The 18,014-nt window shown below is 37.1% G+C and overlaps 1 protein-coding gene and 1 long non-coding RNA gene across 11 annotated transcripts in view; one reads left to right on the forward strand and one right to left on the reverse strand.

Annotated features, from left to right (window-relative positions):
• The window catches only part of LOC148731612 (uncharacterized), a 197,078-nt gene that overhangs the window by 71,313 nt on the left and 107,751 nt on the right, over window positions 1–18,014 (forward strand). The window lies entirely within an intron of this gene.
• Window positions 316–17,972, reverse strand: LOC148731616 (sorting nexin-6-like). 10 transcript variants are annotated; one of them, XM_088759357.1, is made up of 14 exons: window positions 17,310–17,972; window positions 10,647–10,930; window positions 8,971–9,053; window positions 7,198–7,302; window positions 6,397–6,472; window positions 5,662–5,745; window positions 5,024–5,098; window positions 4,263–4,293; window positions 3,309–3,393; window positions 2,706–2,745; window positions 2,211–2,297; window positions 1,568–1,657; window positions 1,303–1,368; window positions 316–1,220 (listed from the first exon to the last, which is right to left on the reverse strand). In XM_088759357.1, exons 4-14 carry the CDS (start codon window positions 7,206–7,208, stop codon window positions 1,083–1,085), a joined length of 783 nt encoding a protein of 260 aa, XP_088615483.1. In that variant the 5' UTR covers window positions 7,209–7,302; window positions 8,971–9,053; window positions 10,647–10,930; window positions 17,310–17,972; the 3' UTR covers window positions 316–1,082. The 10 variants fall into 10 exon arrangements, with proteins under 10 accessions (XP_088615483.1, XP_088615482.1, XP_088615484.1 ...); XM_088759356.1 differs by lacking the exon at window positions 17,310–17,972 and adding an exon at window positions 13,166–13,306; XM_088759358.1 differs by lacking the exon at window positions 17,310–17,972 and adding an exon at window positions 13,221–13,242.

An 18,014-nucleotide genomic window follows, 5' to 3' on the forward strand; every position in this document is an offset into this window, starting at 1 on the left:
GAAGTTTCATTGTTTTGGGCCTCATAGACAAGCCAACCTATTACAGCAGTGTTTAACATGTTTGACAAGTTCTTTTTTTTTTCCAGGAGCGCTTTGCTCGTTGGCGAAAGTTAAAAGGTCCATCGACTTCACACTGCCTATATTATTATAAGTGGCCCATTATACGTTAAAACAAATATTTATAAACGGAAAACGCAGTTTTTCACCGGAATAAAAGGTCACGTTAACCGGTATCTTCGCAGAGGAAGTCAACAAAAGACCTTTTATTCTACCCTCACGGGTAATTAAAAAGTTATTTAAACAGAAACTTTCCACCGCTATAACCAATAACTTTTATTAGGCTTTCTAATACAAAAGAAATCAATTTTTGGTTGGCACTTTTTAAAAGATTGGAAATAAAACTATTTTTTCCTTTTTTTAATGGGGTCAGTTAGTCCGAGAGTACATAGAAAACATTACACATCTGAAAATCATTCATTTAGAATCAATAAAAATATCCTTTTAAAAGAGGAGGTAGAGAAATAAATTTACTTTTCAGTTTTAATGTGATCTGCATGAAAGAACATAAAGGTGAAAAATTCACCGTGAAAAGCATTTAATAAATCTTCTGGAGCCTTGATTCAAGGCTGGTATCCTTAACAAAGTTGAGAAATTCATTCCTGCTATGAAATATTTGCTGATTAATTTCCTAGTCATTGCCACATTTTTGTCACCATTTCTCGCCAATTTCTGCCTGAAGAACCTGTTCCGGACAATCAGTTTGTAAAAGGAAGCATAATAATAAACAGCGCTCTTAAAGCCTCTGCTTTAAGTGAAAAAGCGAGGGAGGTTTGGGTCGAGTCGCTCAATGAAACCGACCCAGGCCTCTCTCTCTTTTTCACTTTTCAGTTCCAATCTTCGCTCTATTTTACCAACTGAATGCCTGGAACAGGCCAATGCCTGAAACACCCTGGTGTCGTTCTAAAGAATTATTTTTGTCTTATCAGCATTAAATTGAAATAATCTAATGTCACACAGAAAGTGAGCCATAAATTTTGGCCACCTAAATTCATAGGGCCGTCTATTTTCTTCATGCTTCTTAATTACGCAGATTTTTTCATGTCATTCTGTAGTTTGGCTAATATGGCGTACGTATCTCTTCCATTCTTTAACCGCGATTCAGCGTACTGGATAAGACTTGCTTGCAGGCTCAACACCCTTTGCCTATTGTAACGGATCATCTGCATTAAAAAAAAAAACCAACAAAAATTAAGATCAGTTAAATAAAAAATACTGCTCAATATTACTGGTATTGTTATTTACCTCTTTCTTTGCAGCTTCTGAAATTGAATTATATGCTTCCTCTGCATCTTCTTTGGCTTTTTGAAGCTGATGGTAGAAAACGCACAAAAACAATTTGGTAATCTTCCATTCTAGCATTCGACATGATTCTTCAGAACCTCGACAAGACCTTCAAATGATATATCTAATGTCTATTGCAAGTATAAGTGCATCCTTACATGAACAAGGGGAAAAGTACTAAAGGAATGTATATCACGTGCAAAACACAAGTTTGTCAGAATCTTACCGCTTCTTGGTTCTTAGGTTTGGCTTTTTCCAATGCTTTTGTTGCATTCTCAAACTCTACCAGTTTACAAGTACGACGGAAAAGCATCTCCTACAGGATGGGAAATGGACGAAATAAATGCATTAGAAAGTTAAAATGTTTATCTTGGGACTGTAAAAAAGGGAATAACCAAGTAACAAAAGGGTTAAAAGTTAAGGTGTTGCAGTTGGCATCCCGAAGCCCCAAATTTCAGCTCTATTAGTGGTTCCATAGTCAACTCTTCCACTAAGCTTTGTAATTAAAAACTGGTCAAGTAAGTTCACATCTCCACTCCACCTTTTCAGCCTTTGTTCACAAATTTTCCACTCCATTACTAGACAGCAGAGCAATACAAAAATAAAATGCCCTTAACTCCTGAGGGTATACAATACAACACTTTTGTTCTTTTACAGTTTTACTCTTTCTTACCCATGAATAAAATACACTGAAGGTGCTAGAGACAGAGAGGTAGAGCCCAGTCCTCTTATTCACAACATGACCATGCTTTTTGTCCCAGCCCACCCCAAAGAAAAAAATGTTTATCACCTTCCCCAACCCTGCCCCCACCACCAAACTCCACCCCCTGAAAAATTATACTCAAGTTTTCTAAAAACATTTCACAAACCTTGGCAGCATCCATGTATCTGGAATAAAGTTCTAAAGTAAAACCTAGAGTGTTGTCATCATTGGTGGACATAACATCCAGTGATTCCTAAAGAAAAGATCAGACACAAAGACAAAAACAAAACAAAACTGATTAAACTTCTGGAATTGAGGAACACTTCCATCAAGGGTAACAGATTACCTATAAAAAGGTATCAACAGGTATCAACAAATGCTTTTCATTCCACTAATTTATTCTTGTTTTTCTCGTTGCCAGGTTCCCACCAATGAAGTAGCTCCATTTTCTGCCTTTAAAAGAACACACAACTCACAATTCCTCTATTCGCTCTGACGAAAGGCTAACACTCAAAACGTCAGCTTTTATAATAATAACAGTGGCCAATTTACCATTTCAACTTTGTTGATATATCGAAACTATTTTGTTACTCCCACCGACGCAGCCCCAAACAGTTTCTTTAGAAATTATCAGCCTTCACCTAGAAAAAGGCTTCCATACCTTAACACCATTTAGAGCGCTTGAAAAAGTCACAAAGCTCCTGAAAAAGTAATGAGTAAACTTAAAACCAGTGATCAGAACTACAAGGTAGCATATGAATTGTGGCAAAACAGTGTTTATTTGTGTATTCGTCTCGGGGAAAAAAAAAAAAAATCAGCCAAACCATGTCTGGTCCACTATTGCTTGCATTGGAAGTTGGCCACAAGAGTTAAATATTAGAAAATATGAAACAAAAATATATAATTATTTAGCAATTATTCCACGAGCGTGCATTGGATATGAGATGATAGATAGCCAATGAGGTGCATAACACCAAGTTGGCCATAATCATCTCATATGCAACAAGCGCGAGTAGAATAATTGTTTTATAAAAAAAAAACGCTCCCAAGATATTAGACAAATCTTCATGACTTTATTTGTAAGAAGAAACCAGATGTTACAATGTACAGATATGAGATTATGGCATATTGGCTCATGTACCATAATGGCTAAGCCAATGAAAAGTCTTAAGCTGCATTATCCAATGATCTAGTTTTTAATAATAAGTAAATATAAAATATATATAAATAGTTATTTGGTAACTTCAGGCATAGAACTACAAACCCTTTCAATTCCTTGGTGCTATTATCATCACTAGTAGATGCCATCATGAGGCCAGAGCTAAAGTCATTCACTGCTAATGCAACACCTGAAGTTGACAAAGAAATTCAAAATGACCATACCTACACATGAATATTATTATACCGTGGTAAAATTGTCATCATAAATCATCAAACATTTTTAGACATTATTAAGAACCATAATAACGATTATGCAACATCCAAATACATATATCTTAATAAAATGTTTTGTTCTGTAGTATTGCTGAGTATGTTTACAAGTTGTGCTGTATTTTGAAGAGCCCATAGGGAAAGTCAAAATACAAACAATGAGTTACAATACTCAGCGATACTACCCAACAAAACGTTTAATAATAGGTTTATTATTCAACATGCCAACGTGGCATTTCAGTGCGGGTGAGTTTCCGAGATAATTATTTATGGGGAGCACAATACAGAAGTATGATAAGTGGAACAGAAACGGCAGGTTGTTGTGTTGCTGTTTCTATTTTCTTCAATAAATGATGAAATTTCATCGTTCTCTACATGCTTTTCTTCATTCAATTTATCTAATAAACTTCAACCAATATTTGCCAGCCAATCCGACTCTTCGTCATCAGAAAAATAATATAAATTGTCTGCCATTGTTTTTGATAACTTCAATCCAATTTATCGCTTGTGCAATGCAAGAAAACCTGTCTGACCGGTTCTATGGGGTACAAATACTGCAAGATAATTGAACTCGTTTTGGGCGTTACTTGTACTCTACAAAGCATAGTTGGATATTTTCACATGGATGTTCATTTGATATCAAGGTTTCTGCCATTCTTTCTTTTTAAATTCATCAGACTGGACCATTAATTAAAATGACATTTCAGGGTGAAATTCACTATTTCCGCCTAACTGACAAATGAATAACACAGATTACACATTGCAGAAAAGAAACATTGCTACATACGTTGCTGACTGTGTACCATTTTGGTAAAGTTCTATAAAAAAAAACATAGAGAAAAACACATTTTAATTGAAGGAATCTGCATATTGATAACTCTACTTTGAGCCAAAATCCAAAACCTGACTTTCCTCTAAATTAAACCACACTCTTAATTATCAAAGGTGCTGTTTGGTGCACAACCAAATTTACAAAATCATATATTAATTGTTTATTTCATTATTGGAAAAAAAAGTGGAATTTACAAATCTACACATTGTGGCTTTTCAAACACAATTTCCTGCAGAATTGGCACTTAAGAATTCCTTTTTTTTCCCCTCAAAGACCCTCGATCAGAGCAAACAAACAACATACATGTACATGTACATGAACTCCATCCTTTAACCACAAGCCGCAGAGGATGCAGAGCATCCAAGCCCAGACTGACTTAGTAGGAGACAAGCCTTAACGCCAACAGCCCTTCAACTCCCGTGAGTGACCAAAACACAATTTCTCCTTACAAAGTCATTATACAAAATCGAGCAGACAAGTGACGAGAATGGAGAATAATATCTATTGGGAAATTAAACTCTGATCCAATACCAAATTTTCTTAACTAATATCACAAGAATTGTTTGACAGACAGTCAGACGAATTCCTATTGAGATCTGGAATGGAAAGGGTGAACCAGCCGAATCTTCCAAATGATATTCATTCTGACTAATAAATCATAATGAACCTCTTGGGTAAATTTTCAGTTGGTATATTTATTTTTTACTATTACTGACCCCATATGTCTCCTTGATAAGTGGTGTGTACTCTTCCACATTATCTCTTTTCTTCTGAAATTCTTCATCAAGATCCTGACCAAGAGGAATGTACAGTACTGCTCAAAAGTAAGTTACAACTGTCTTGAGAGATGCATCTCATTTCTCTCGAGATGTATCTTGCTTCATTCAAGTCTTTCCTCATTCCTTGCAAGTGCAATAGTCCAATGGTTTGCATTGTAGTGACACACAATGCCACTGTTAAATTATACTATGATGTATGTTTTGAGTATTACAAACTTGCATTTGTGAATTGCATTGAAGGTTGATTTTCACATGTGGCGAGATTGACACTCGATCACTGTTCGATATTGTTCATTTACAAAGGCCAAACTTTTGTAATTGTAAAGCTTACAGACTTGTTATACAGAAGCATCCCGGGGCTATTCACCAGTTTAATTTAAGAACTATCTCTCTGTTCCACAACACAAATTACAATTCATAATTCACAACCCTGCATGGGATATAAACTCTATGTTTACAATTATAAAGATAATCCAGTAAAATAATAAATTAAAACTTTAAATGAAAAAATCAAAACAATTAAAACAAGAAAACATTTAAAGAAGAAATTAAACCAATTTAAAAATTTTTTTTACCTTGTGACTATGATGTCTAAAATCATCCACAGCTCGCGATAAACTTGTCATAAGACCTTTTTTCACTTTGCTCCTAACTGGCGGCTATGTAAGAATTAAAAAAAAAAGTGTTTATACTTTTAGCGAGCATGAGAGACACCATGGCTGAACTGTTACTTGGCGTGCTAGTCTCTTAGTTGAAAAGCCACAGTTAATTGCTCAGAGCAAGGAGTTGAATCATGATTATCAAACTTCATTTTGCCAAGTTGCAACAGACATATTGCAACAAAAAATCATCCAGGCATATACAAACTGTATATACAATCAGGGAGAAAATTATTGACACAGTACCGTCGAAATGGCAATATTCTGGAATATGTAGCATACCAAATAAACCCCTTGTACCCCAACTTTCACTTCTTCTTCTCCTGTACAGTGTTGCACTTTGTTTTTAAGATTCTACTAAACAATACTCCCTTGACAATGGCTCCACTACTATTCACATACAACAAGCCCCTCTTAAAAGAGAACCTAAACTAATATGTCTTTTTCTAGCATTAAAACCTCATGACCAATGAGATGAAAACTCCACTTGTCAATTGTAGGATAAACATGCACATCTCAGAGTTTATACTAGGCTTCATTTTGCCATGGTATGATTGTTGATTAACATGAGGACAACAAACCTCATGTTCACAGATATCTCTACCCAACACCTGTCAGAGTATCTTTGGTAATTATTTTACTTAAACTCACATTTTCCTCTTTCAGAAACTTTTGCAAATCTTCATCTTTTGAAAAGGCTGAGTGGGCAACAACAAGTTGAAGAAATCTGAATGACACACAAAAAAATATCAACAATTATATATCCTAATTTTTATTCAATTTTTCTTCCAACTTCACTCAAGTGCTCTGTTATTTGCTCATTTACTCCATCATTCTTTCCCTACTTCAATATTTGTCATTTTTGCTATTTGACAGATAGTTACATGCACAGTCTATGCCTACATTGTACATCTATTCACACTTTTGTCTGTTTTGTTTTGTTTTGTCTGTTTATAAATTTATAAATTATTTTATCGGCCCTTTAATTCCTTTCCAATCACTCATGCTAACATTTCAAGACTTACCAATATCCCTGCCACAAGGACTTTTACAAAATTTCTCCGAGTCAACTGCTTCCTAAGCTGTGAGAGTTAAGACCCATTTTACTATTTCCCATTAACATGTAAATGAATACATGTATTTCCAGTTGAAGAGCCATATCCAACTCAGGGGTTTCATGAAGGGCCAGGCACCGGGCAAATTGACCAGTTGTGAGGACGGTTTTGCCCAACTGATTTGACGGTTTGGAGTAAAGTTTATCTTATAAAGAAGTTCAGTTCAAAGAGTTTCACCCGCCTCTGAAAACCAGTTGACCTCCTGCAGAAAACATTAATGAAGCCCCTGCCAATTACTGCAGCATTACAAGCACAGAAAACACAATACAATTCCTACAAACAGCTGCAATTGAACATTAACCTCTGAACGACAAATCAAAACTATTTTAAGAGCTACCTGCCATTCATACGACACAACACCAATCCCTGTGGCAGCCCCAGAGCCAGCTAATCCAACAAAGTGCTCACTGCCAATGTTACTGGCAAAAAGACTGGGCCCAACCTGGAATACAATTGGGAAACAGGATTTCAGTCTAAGAAAAGAGCTGTAATAAAATCAAAGTGCATTTATAAGGAGGCACAAGAACATGGTTTTATATCTATTGCATGTCAATCCAAATATGAAAATAACATATTTTTAAAATGGGTTGGTGGAAAAACAGTCAATTCTAAATTCTAAAAAGATCAAAAAAAAAAAAAAAATATGGGTCTTATTATGTGTCAAGGCCATTTTTGGAATTAAATCATGATTGTTTTGAGAAACCAAAGGATAAAATCTTAGGGTTAAGCAATAAAAATGATAGGGAGGACTTTGGGAATAATCAGGAAATAATCACATGGTTTGGAGGAGAAAGGAAAAGAAAGCCAGCTTCAGTTTTGATTACATGGAATGGGGTTTCAGACCACCAAGGATTGAGAAATCAGGATCTAAATCTTGACCGAAAGCAAACTGACCATAAAAGCATTTTCTAAGAGGTTAATAACTATACACTTTACAATTTACACCCAACCCCCGCCCCCCCCCCCCTTCTCTCTGGTATAAAAAAAAAATAAAGAATTAAATCTTAGGAAATCTAAGATTCCCTGACAAATTCTAACTTGCGATTTTGTCCCAAGTACCATCCACAGAACACAGTGAATTACTTTGTTTAACCAGCCAATCAAAGTTACAGAAGAAATGCTTTAAGCCTGAGTGTGGCTGAGATCAAAAGAAAAGGAGTACAGCTTCTTATCTCATTTTTTATTGTTGACCCTTAAACCACATGAGTGACTGCCATCTAATTTCTCCCAACAATACACACCCGTACCACACATCATGAAGACCATGGGGCAGTTGTTCAAAGCTTGGTTAAGATAACCCAGGGTTAGTGCGAAATTTGATATCAGATCTGAAAGGTTTGAAGGAAAATTCAGTTTCATTCCATTTTTCTACAATTTGATGATTGAATAGTACTCTAAAAAGAACTGGGAAAGTTATCCCAAAACAGCTTTAGAACAGAGAAATATAGAAACCCGGATTCAAATTTAATCCTGGATTAACACTAATTGGCTTTCGAACAACTGGGCCCATAACAATAAGCCAAATGATCATTATCAAGAGAAGTTCTTGACTGTTGAAAAAATTCTCCTTACCAGCACCTTGGGCAGGGCTCTTGTTAAGAGCCGGTAACCAGTTATTTCTACCGGCTATTCAAGTAAATGTTATCGGCTATTTCACTGAGACCCGGGACTGAAATAATTATTTACAGAAACTATCCAACGATTTTTAAATTTTTTTGAAAAATATCTCTTTTCTCCTTCCAACCAATGTTGTAAAGATATCTATCACATGTTGCCAGTTTGAAAATACACCATATGTTAAAGAAATCCTGCTTTTTTGACCAAATTCGTCTCTCGCAGTCACCTCGTGAAATGACCTCCCACATGTTTTCCATTCCATTCTCCTCACGGCCAAGTGAAAAGGCCCTGTATTTATTGAGAAACCTAGACCCCGACGGGAACCTATGCGGCCCACACACCCCAAACACGGGGGAAGGTAACAGTTATCTACTATTTCTTATTTTTGACCTCCTTTGAAAAACTTTACCAAGAACCCTGCTTAGGAAAGTGTAGAAAACAGTATAAAGAGTTTGTATGCATGTAGGATGTAAAAGGTTACAAAAGAACTTACCGCCCACCACATCATGGATCTTCCGGCCAAAAAGTATGTTTCCGCAGTTTCATCTCTGGCCCCCTCTGTTTTCGGAACTTAGACTGAAAAAAAAAAAAAAAAAAAAAAAAAAGGAAAATAAATGGTGATGGAGTCCTAAAAGCGGCAGTTGATATTCAACCTCACACTTGGTCAATAATGCATAAACATGAATATTGTGACAGTTTCTAATCATGTTATTTCTAGAAAGATGTCTGATTCAGCAACACTCAATTTCTTCATAAAGGAAAAAAGTTTTTGAAGTTATCTAGACCAATTAATTACAAAAAATATGTTCAGAATGTGGCATGATGGATGACAGGTAAAACTGTTTTAAATCAACAAAATATTTCTGATTCCACTTTCAAGACACAACTCCAGATGTTCTTAAGAACAGTTATATTGTGGAGGTTTCAAAAGGTCAAAACAATAACTTTGAGAGGTAAAAACCTTCCAAAATATAGAAACAAAGCCAAACATTTATTCCCTTCAATGAGAATATAATTATTGTTATGAACATTCCCAAGGTTGAAATATAGCTTAGTATGTTACGGGGTCAAGAAAGGGTGCAAAGCATACTCTAAGGTACTATGTTGCCAAGGGACTTTTCTGATTACTTCAAATACAATCTGTTATGAAAAATTTTGCCAACAAAATACAAACACAAATGTATTGAATTTGTTCTTGTAAACTCCAAAGAGTTTGCAATTTGCATACACCAAGCTGGCACATATTTCAGATGACTGACAATCACAGAACTCTGCATACCAATGAGCAAGGCTTTGTACATAATGACAAAAAAAACAATTGCCTTCCTCAATAATATTGACTCACAGTTTCCAACACAACCGAATCAGGGATCCATGACTGGGGTTCGTTTCACGGGAAAAATAACTTCAAAGATGCTAGGAACGAATGAGCGCAACGGTGCTCCGTTGCAGAAAAGTTAAAGATCAACCGAGCTCTGTCAAAAACCTGTCAATCTTGTAAAATTAATGCTGTTAGTGTCATTTATTTATCGACTGCTATCGCGTTGAAGCACGAAATATTACTGAGAGAAGCTCACGATATACACACTGGCAAGATGACGGCGTTCACATGTTGTATTCATACGAAAGTTAAATAAAGGATCAAAAAAGGCAAATCTTTGCACGCATTTATCGCAGTACGGCTTCGCCTAAGTCTATTTAGGGATAAAATTACGGCCACGTTCCAGACACCAAAGTCTACAAAAACAGACAATTGTATTTTAAAACTTTTCCTGTCGATTTTTAAGAATGCTGGGAGAGCGAAACTTAAAATATATTAAAACAACCCTGGCAGATGGCTGATGAGAATTTTTGTTTCTGGAGGCCATGGCAAATAGGATTTGAGGAGGTGAGTACGATGCTTTTGTCCACATCTAGAGTTCAGGCTGTGTCTGCATTCTGGAGTTCGTCTTTTTCGATAAAGCACCTTTCATAGTAACAAAGTCTGGTAAACACATCGTCTCCTACAATATAACATTTGCCGTAGATTCTAAAATTCTTTGTTAAAGATCCTTCCGGTCCACTCGTACTTTGACGCACGGAGGCGCAAAGCGTAAGTTGCAAACAACCTTGCGTGGGTTTACAACCGATCGAATTAAATGAACTACCATTTTTTTTTTTTTAACTTACCCAAAGTCCCACGATCATGCAAGCCATAAAATAGATCGCGATGATGATCCAGTCAGCGACCTTCAAGCGCTTTTGGTCTTCAGCATCCAACGTCATGTTTTTCGTCTACCAGGGATCAAGCCGCAGGGCGCCAAGTTCCACGTTGCACACTTACTCACTTCGTTCGACAACAACGGCTCAGACTGGCCCTCCTGGATGCAAATCTTTGCTCTTTGAGCCTGTCAAAGCGTTTTTCAGAAACTGGTGGAGATTTCGGCGGGGCTACAGTTTCCTGTTGAAATTTCCTGCGAAAGACAATGCGGTGATGCTCAAATTACACCCAAAAGTTACGTAAAGCGTCCCTCGCCCTTCAAGAAGGAAGCTTCGCTAGAAATGGGAAAGTGGGGGGCGTGAGAAAGGAGTGAGTGACACATCTCTTGACGTTTTGATCTGTGATTGGTTCTTTCAAAAACTGCAACGCTTCGTTTCTAAACCCCATCAATCGATCGTAAATTCAAGAATCGAAGAAAGCCCAGAGACGGACGGCGAATCGCACGGGTAAAGTGACTTCGAAGACTGACAAAAAAATAATCCATTACAGGAAACGGTAAACAGCCAAAAATAAATTGTTCTCGTGAGCAGCAGACTGGACTTCACTTGCAAATCACCTTAAGAGTTGCCTTATAAATTTGAATGAAACAAAACTTTGTTATCTATTTAGTTAAGTACTTGGTTGTTTATTTTAAGATGTATTTTTTCTTTGATTCCTTATTCATCAAAAAGAGCCAATGTGAAAAATTTGCATATTTATCTCGTGACTTCTATAGATTTGTACCTTGAGCAAAATAAAGAAAAAATGTATAACGCAAATTCAAACTTTGACTATCATAGTGGAGACCAGAGGTGATAAACAAATATTTTCATTACCATTACTACAGCATTATCATCATTATCGATGTCATCATTCCAAAAAAATAGCAGCCCTTTTAAATTAAACATTTGAATTTTTATCATCCGCATCATATAAAGGTTGCAAAATCGATTTTGAACCTGTAAGCTCGTCCGACTTGAATGACTTTGACCTGATATTGAATTTCACGTAAAAACGTGTGCACTTAGACAAATTTGTTATTTCCCCGTGGACTTATAATGCATTAAACACCAGATCTCCGTGCTTCTTTCATTACGTAGCAGATTTTTCTAAAAAATAAAAGAAAATGGCTTTTTATGAGGTGATGTGTTGATTAAAGAACGCGAAAGTTGCGGTGGAACGACAAATTAACCATTCGAAGACACAAGTCAAGAAATGGCTGGCTACTGACGTTACCCTCGACTTTAACTTAATCGACAAAATCAGGGCTTTCTTAAACCGTATGCATCCCTCATTGAGAGTGTGTTGGTTAAGTTTAAAAGAGATTTCTAAGAGATTTTCATTTTATTCGTGTTTGAGTCACGGTGAAGTATCGCGTGAAAATTTTACAATCCGCTTCTCGGTGAAGTAGACGTCAGTTGTGTTACGTAACGTTGACAGTGACGCTCGAGAGATCCGAAGCGTTGAAATGAGCTTGAAAACATTAACGTGACAAACACACCTTCTTGGCTCTCCTTTTTGATAATCAGTGATGTCGATATGCGATTGATATTCTACTGATCGGATAAAAAGGGAGTGACTTACAAATTCTAGTTCGCGTGAAAAATTCAGATTGGTTTTTAATAGCGAAGTAAGGGTTTTGGGTTTGTCTTCCAAATTAAGATTACCGGATTAATTCTTCTAAGCTGGCAATTTGCCTCAAGCGCTGAAACCATTGAGTCTTTCGAGCCCATCGTTTTATATTTCACCCAGATACTGACGACAGCGTGCAACTCAGAATATATATCTAAATAAATATTTGCACTTCCACAGACACTCTGACTCGTAATTCAGTGTCATCATGCAAGCCATTTATATTCATTTCGACTTCATAGCATTGCTGCTGTCATCATGCAAGCCATTTATATTCATTTCGACTTCATAGCATTGCTGCCTTGGGGCATGTCTCGAAAGCTGGTCCAAAATGTACATCAGGGAGATTATGTTCGCTTGAGCAGATATGAGAATCTTTCTATTCGCGACCACAGATGCATTGATAACGAGCAACAGCTATTACATAATCAGTTGGCAAATACTTGCGAACATAAAAATAATGTTTGCCCATGGCATAAAAGAACACAACACGATACATGACCGCTCAATTATAATACTTGCATTCTTGCGCTACAAAACACTTCTATGTTGTTTTTAGCAAGGCAATACAACACCATTGGTGCAATTCATAGTTCTGAAGTTGCAAAAAAAATCTATAAGTAAAATGTTAAACCTTGTCTTGGGGCGTTGTTTGAGAAAGCGCATGGGTTTTTTCTTCGAATTCGGACTTAACGCATTTGACCTGTTGAGAAGAATCCTAGTGATATTCATGCTAAAATTTGAAGTTTACATAAATAACATCACGAAAAGTCGATGACAAATTAAAATTGCGTTCCCGTTAAACACTTAGAATTACCTCGTTACAGCTTCAAATGCAAGATAAATTCGCACAAATTAGATTTCTAGCTCACCGCCTACGGCCCGTGCCTGTATTCTGTTTTAACGATATTTGCAAGAGCAACTTTTGTCTGGTTTCATTTTATACCCATGAAATAGGACCCACGAACTTGATAGCCTTCGAGATTACCCCTCTCCGAACTCGATCCATAAGGAAACTGGAACTTTTTGACCTTGATGCGCTTGAAGAAGAAGACTTAAAGAGCTGGACATAAAATTCACGACATTCTTGTTAAATGCATGTTATGTTTATTGCCCATAGTGCTGCTTTGAAAGAGTGCTCTTATTCTAAAATATTAAACTCCATAGACCACTTTCATAACTGGCTACCGGATTAATGTTCTTTTTGTTTAAATTTAAATTAGCCTTTCTGACCTCGTTCTCCAGTAAAAAATACAAAAGAAACATTATCTCAAGCTAGGCCAGAAAGGCTAATTTAAATTTAAACAAAAGAATACTAATCCGGCAAATGTGATGCAATAACATTACACATCCAACTAGCTAAAAAAAACTTGCACTTCCGCAGATTTATTTCATTCATTTACAAGGAACAATCATATTCCATTCGCCTTTTACTTGAACATTTCCCCAGGTTCAATGTTTTGGTTACATTTCAATCGTACACGAAATACATTTTTCTTCCAACAATGGCGAAAAATGTCATCGTTTCTGGTCACAGGGAGCCCACACAAGCGGCGTGTCTGGTCGTTTGTTCGAAATATAAAGAAATGTATGGGAGAATATTGAGGAGTCGTAATATCGTAAACTTATATCAAGGAATGTCTATGATAAGGCTCAAAATAAATGTAAACCTACCTCACTTGCTGTGTATTATTGTCGTTTCTGTGGTCGGCACACACGAGGGGACTAGTCCCGGCGACAAGTCTTTGAGGGGTTTACACGAGGGGACCGGAAGCAGGGACTAGTCCCTCAAGGCGTTCACACGAGGGCACTCAATTGCACAAGAACATAGGAAAATTAAGAGGCAAAAGATATTTCTTAGTCTGTGGCGTTACACGAAAACAATGAAACTTTGGTAACTTTTCATTGTAGCACTATTAAACATCAATGCAAATGAACTACACTTATTCAGTCGGATTATTCATGCTTTTACGTGTTCCGTTTTTGTTTTTATTTTTTAACAGACAGAGTCAGATAGGGTAAAAATTCCATCAAAAAGTTTCTAAGACATCTGTATATGTTTACAAAACTAGAAATAGTTTTTTATTCTTCAGTTGTAGAAATCTAGAATTCAGGGAAAATTCACAGAAACTGCAATGTTTACAAATACCGGAAGTCACGCATCATACTGACCCGTGATTGGCTTATTTACCGTTTAGTCGCAAGGACTGGTCGCACAAACAGTTCACACGAAGGGACAAACATTTGTTTCATGCGACAAATCCCTGCGACTAAACGGTAAATAAGCCAATCACGGGTCAGTATGATGCGTGACTTCCCGTAGTTGTAAACATTGCAGTTTCTATGAATTTTCCCTGAATTCTAAATTTCTACAGCTGAAGAATAAAAAACTATTTCTAGTTTTGTAAACATATACTGATGTCTTGAAGCCGATGTCTTGAATTCTTGCGACCAGTCGCAGGGACCAAATTTTGGTCCCTGCGACCACAGAAATGTGTAGATCACATGAAGGGACTAGTCGCACGAAACTGGTCGCTAGGACTAGTCGCAGGGACTAGTCCCCTCGTGTGGGCCGACCTTTCTAAAAGCTGACGTTTCGAGCGTTCGTACTTCGTCATCGCTCCGACGAAGGGCTAAGGCTCGAAACGTCAGCTTTTATAATCGTAACGGTAGCCAATTTACCATTTCAACTTTGTTGATATATTCAAATTATTCCTTGATATAAGTTTATGATATTACGACTCTTCAATATTCTCCCATACATTTCTTTATATTTAAAACAAACGACCAGACACGCCGCTAGTGTGGGGACCCTGTGTTCTGGTTTGCGTGCGCAAACACAACGTGACCATACAAAAGGTATTGACATGGGATAGCTTCGTGACAACCCAGATACAAAAGCGCCCTTGCTGAATAATCTTAAACGTTTCTCGCGTAAGATCACATAAGCTCCAGAAAAACTGAATGAAAACGAAACCAAAGAGATTGACCTCCTTTTTTGGACCATTAACTTTCTTAACTCCAATCGAGTTTGTCACGTTTACTTAGCACACGTCGTCGCATGAGCTCGTGTGACTCCCGCAGACATGTGGCAGTAAACGGCTGAGGTCAAAGGATCGCGAGCGTTACTTAAATAGGGACAAAAAGATTGTAACAAATTTCTTATCAAGGTCGAAGGTAAATTAGATAATTCTACGGCTTTTCTCCCGTCTTTAACCATCTTTAATGGCTGCGAGATAGCGTGAATATACGTTTGTAGAATATTGCGTTACATAGTGTCACAAAGCGTTACCACTGTTAGGAACTTTCCATTACTCAATTTTAACGTAAATCTACTCTCCTAAGTAAAAGTAAAATAACCGATGACGAGTACTGTCGGGTAAATACACTATCTTGAGTATTGAATAACAGGCATTTAAATTAGAGGAACGAGAGTGATTTCTTGACCCACGAATACTCTACGTCCCATCGAAAGTAAAAAAGTTTTGACGGGTCTGCGCGACTCCTATCGCTCCTTGGTGACGAATTTGTTCTTAGCAGGCAACCGACGTGATACATAAAGAGTCGAAACTGCAGTCTTGCCCAAGAATCTCGACACAAATGGCAACAGTTACACTCTCAGCCGACGCCATGGCGGGAGGAGTAATATCAAAGACAAAAATAATAGCTGTGGTTACTCTCACCTCCTACCCGAGGTAACCCTGTGGGTAATAACCTTGGATTGGGATGGTTTGGATATATCAGCAAAGTTGAAATGGTAAATTGGCCACCGTAATGATTACAAAAGCTGACGTTTCGAGCGTTAGCCCTTCGTTGGAGCGGATAGAAGAATTTTGGGTTGTGTGTGCTTTTAAAGGCGCAAAATGGAGCTACGTTATTGGTGGGTGCATGGCAACGAGAAAAACATGAATAAATTAGTGGATTTTCCCCACTTTCATTCCACTAATTTATTCACAACTGGGAGCAGGCCGTTAAGTTGATTCGTAATAAACCCGTGAAAGTGATAAATGAGATACAATGATGTATATGAAGTTCATATATTTTGTACTGCGGTAGTAGATACATATGGTTTATTACGAATCAACTTAACGATTTGTTCCCAGTTGGCTTGTTAGCTCAATTGGTAGAGCACTGCACTAGTATCGCAGAGGTCAGTGGTTCGAATCCCGTACAAGCCTGATTTTTTTTTTTTTTTTTTTTTTTTAGGTCTGAATCGCCATTGCATAAATAGCGCTATCTACTGCGAAGATCGTGCATCATATGTATCTAATACCGCAGTACAAAATATATGAACTCCATATATTTCATTGTATCTCATTTAACAATAATGTATGCTTTAAACGAAAACTATCTTCTTCATGCTCTCGGTTTTCGATAGAATAAACCAGTAAAAATAATTACGGTTGTGAACGTAATTTGTCACCCACGATATTAAAAGGTAATCAAATGGTTTTCTCGTGAACTAGGAAATAATTTCCCTTGCGTTTTGTCAAAATTCTGATAATTTCCCTCGCCCAAAGGCTCGGGAAATTATCAGCATTTTGACAAGACGCAAGGGAAATTATTTCCTAATTTCACTCGTCGCCATTTGATTACACATACTAATTTACATGTAAAAATTTGTTTTCTACTAGTACCAGAATGGCAATGTTATTTAGTGAATCAGGGAACAGAATAAACTAGGGGTATTCTGTTAGCTCAGTACATTTTATGTTGCTGGTGGCAGTAGGTTAGTAAAGAAAGAAAAAAAAAAGCAAAAAGAAAGAAATAAAATGAAATAAGTAGAGGAGGAAAAGTAGCATAAAAAGAAGACATGCTATAAATTATCCATAATTGTGATGGGAAACAAATGCTCGTTGGGAAAGTAAAATCATTGCTGCTCACAAAAACAATAACAAAGATGGAAAGTGAAAACTTAATTTATTGTCAGTTAAAATGGACATTTTGTACTTAAAACATACCTCGGTTTATTCTTACTCTTGTTGAGGCCAGTTTTTGTACTTTGGGGGGCTTCAATCCTACACGTTACAGCAGTGTGTCCCAGGTTTATACGTAGAACTGTTTTGGCCAGCTTGATGCAAATGCGGTAATAACGATTGGGGATTAAGGATGGCTGTGCCACTTACACGTGTGCCCATGATTTGTCTTCTCGACGGTCTGACCGAAATGCCGTTGACATGCCGATTTATACGGTTCAAGCCACCACTTTAATTTTTAACCCTGATAATACATCGTCCTCGGATCACCGCCTCAGCTTTTCAAAACCGTCTCATTCTTAGCCTTAGCTCTTTTAAAAACAAAACTTACTTGCCACGGACTCAGCACCCGCGAAAAACAAAAATTGGTTCTGTCCTGGTGTACCGGTTCACAAGGGAATTACCATTGTTCTTTCTTTGTTTAGGAGTTATCGGTTAGCTATTGTTTATTGTTTGGTCTTTTGTATTGGCTCTTGTGAACCGGTACACGAGGACAAAACTCAAAAATTTTCATATCGTGTGCAACTTCAGTTCGGCTTTGGCAAAATATATAATTGAGCATAAGAACTACTCAAAAGACAGAGCACCTTATTTCAAGGCTGTGCTCCAAGAAAAATTTAAGGGAGCCCAGTGCTCTGAAACTGTGAGATCCAGGGCGGGCAGAATTATGCTTGTTATGAACATCTAAGA

This window comes from Stylophora pistillata, chromosome 5 (assembly GCF_964205215.1).
Source record: "Stylophora pistillata chromosome 5, jaStyPist1.2, whole genome shotgun sequence".
Classification (NCBI taxonomy): Eukaryota; Metazoa; Cnidaria; class Anthozoa; order Scleractinia; family Pocilloporidae; genus Stylophora; species Stylophora pistillata.

Excerpts from the sequence above, each read along its gene's own strand:
- LOC148731616 (XM_088759357.1), bottom strand. Across the intron at positions 2,298-2,705 it reads GCGCTCTAAATGGTGTTAAG|GAATCACTGGATGTTATGTC; the intron begins GTATGGAAGCCT and ends TCTTTTCTTTAG. Across the intron at positions 1,221-1,302 it reads CAGAAGCTGCAAAGAAAGAG|ATGATCCGTTACAATAGGCA; the intron begins GTAAATAACAAT and ends TTTTTAATGCAG.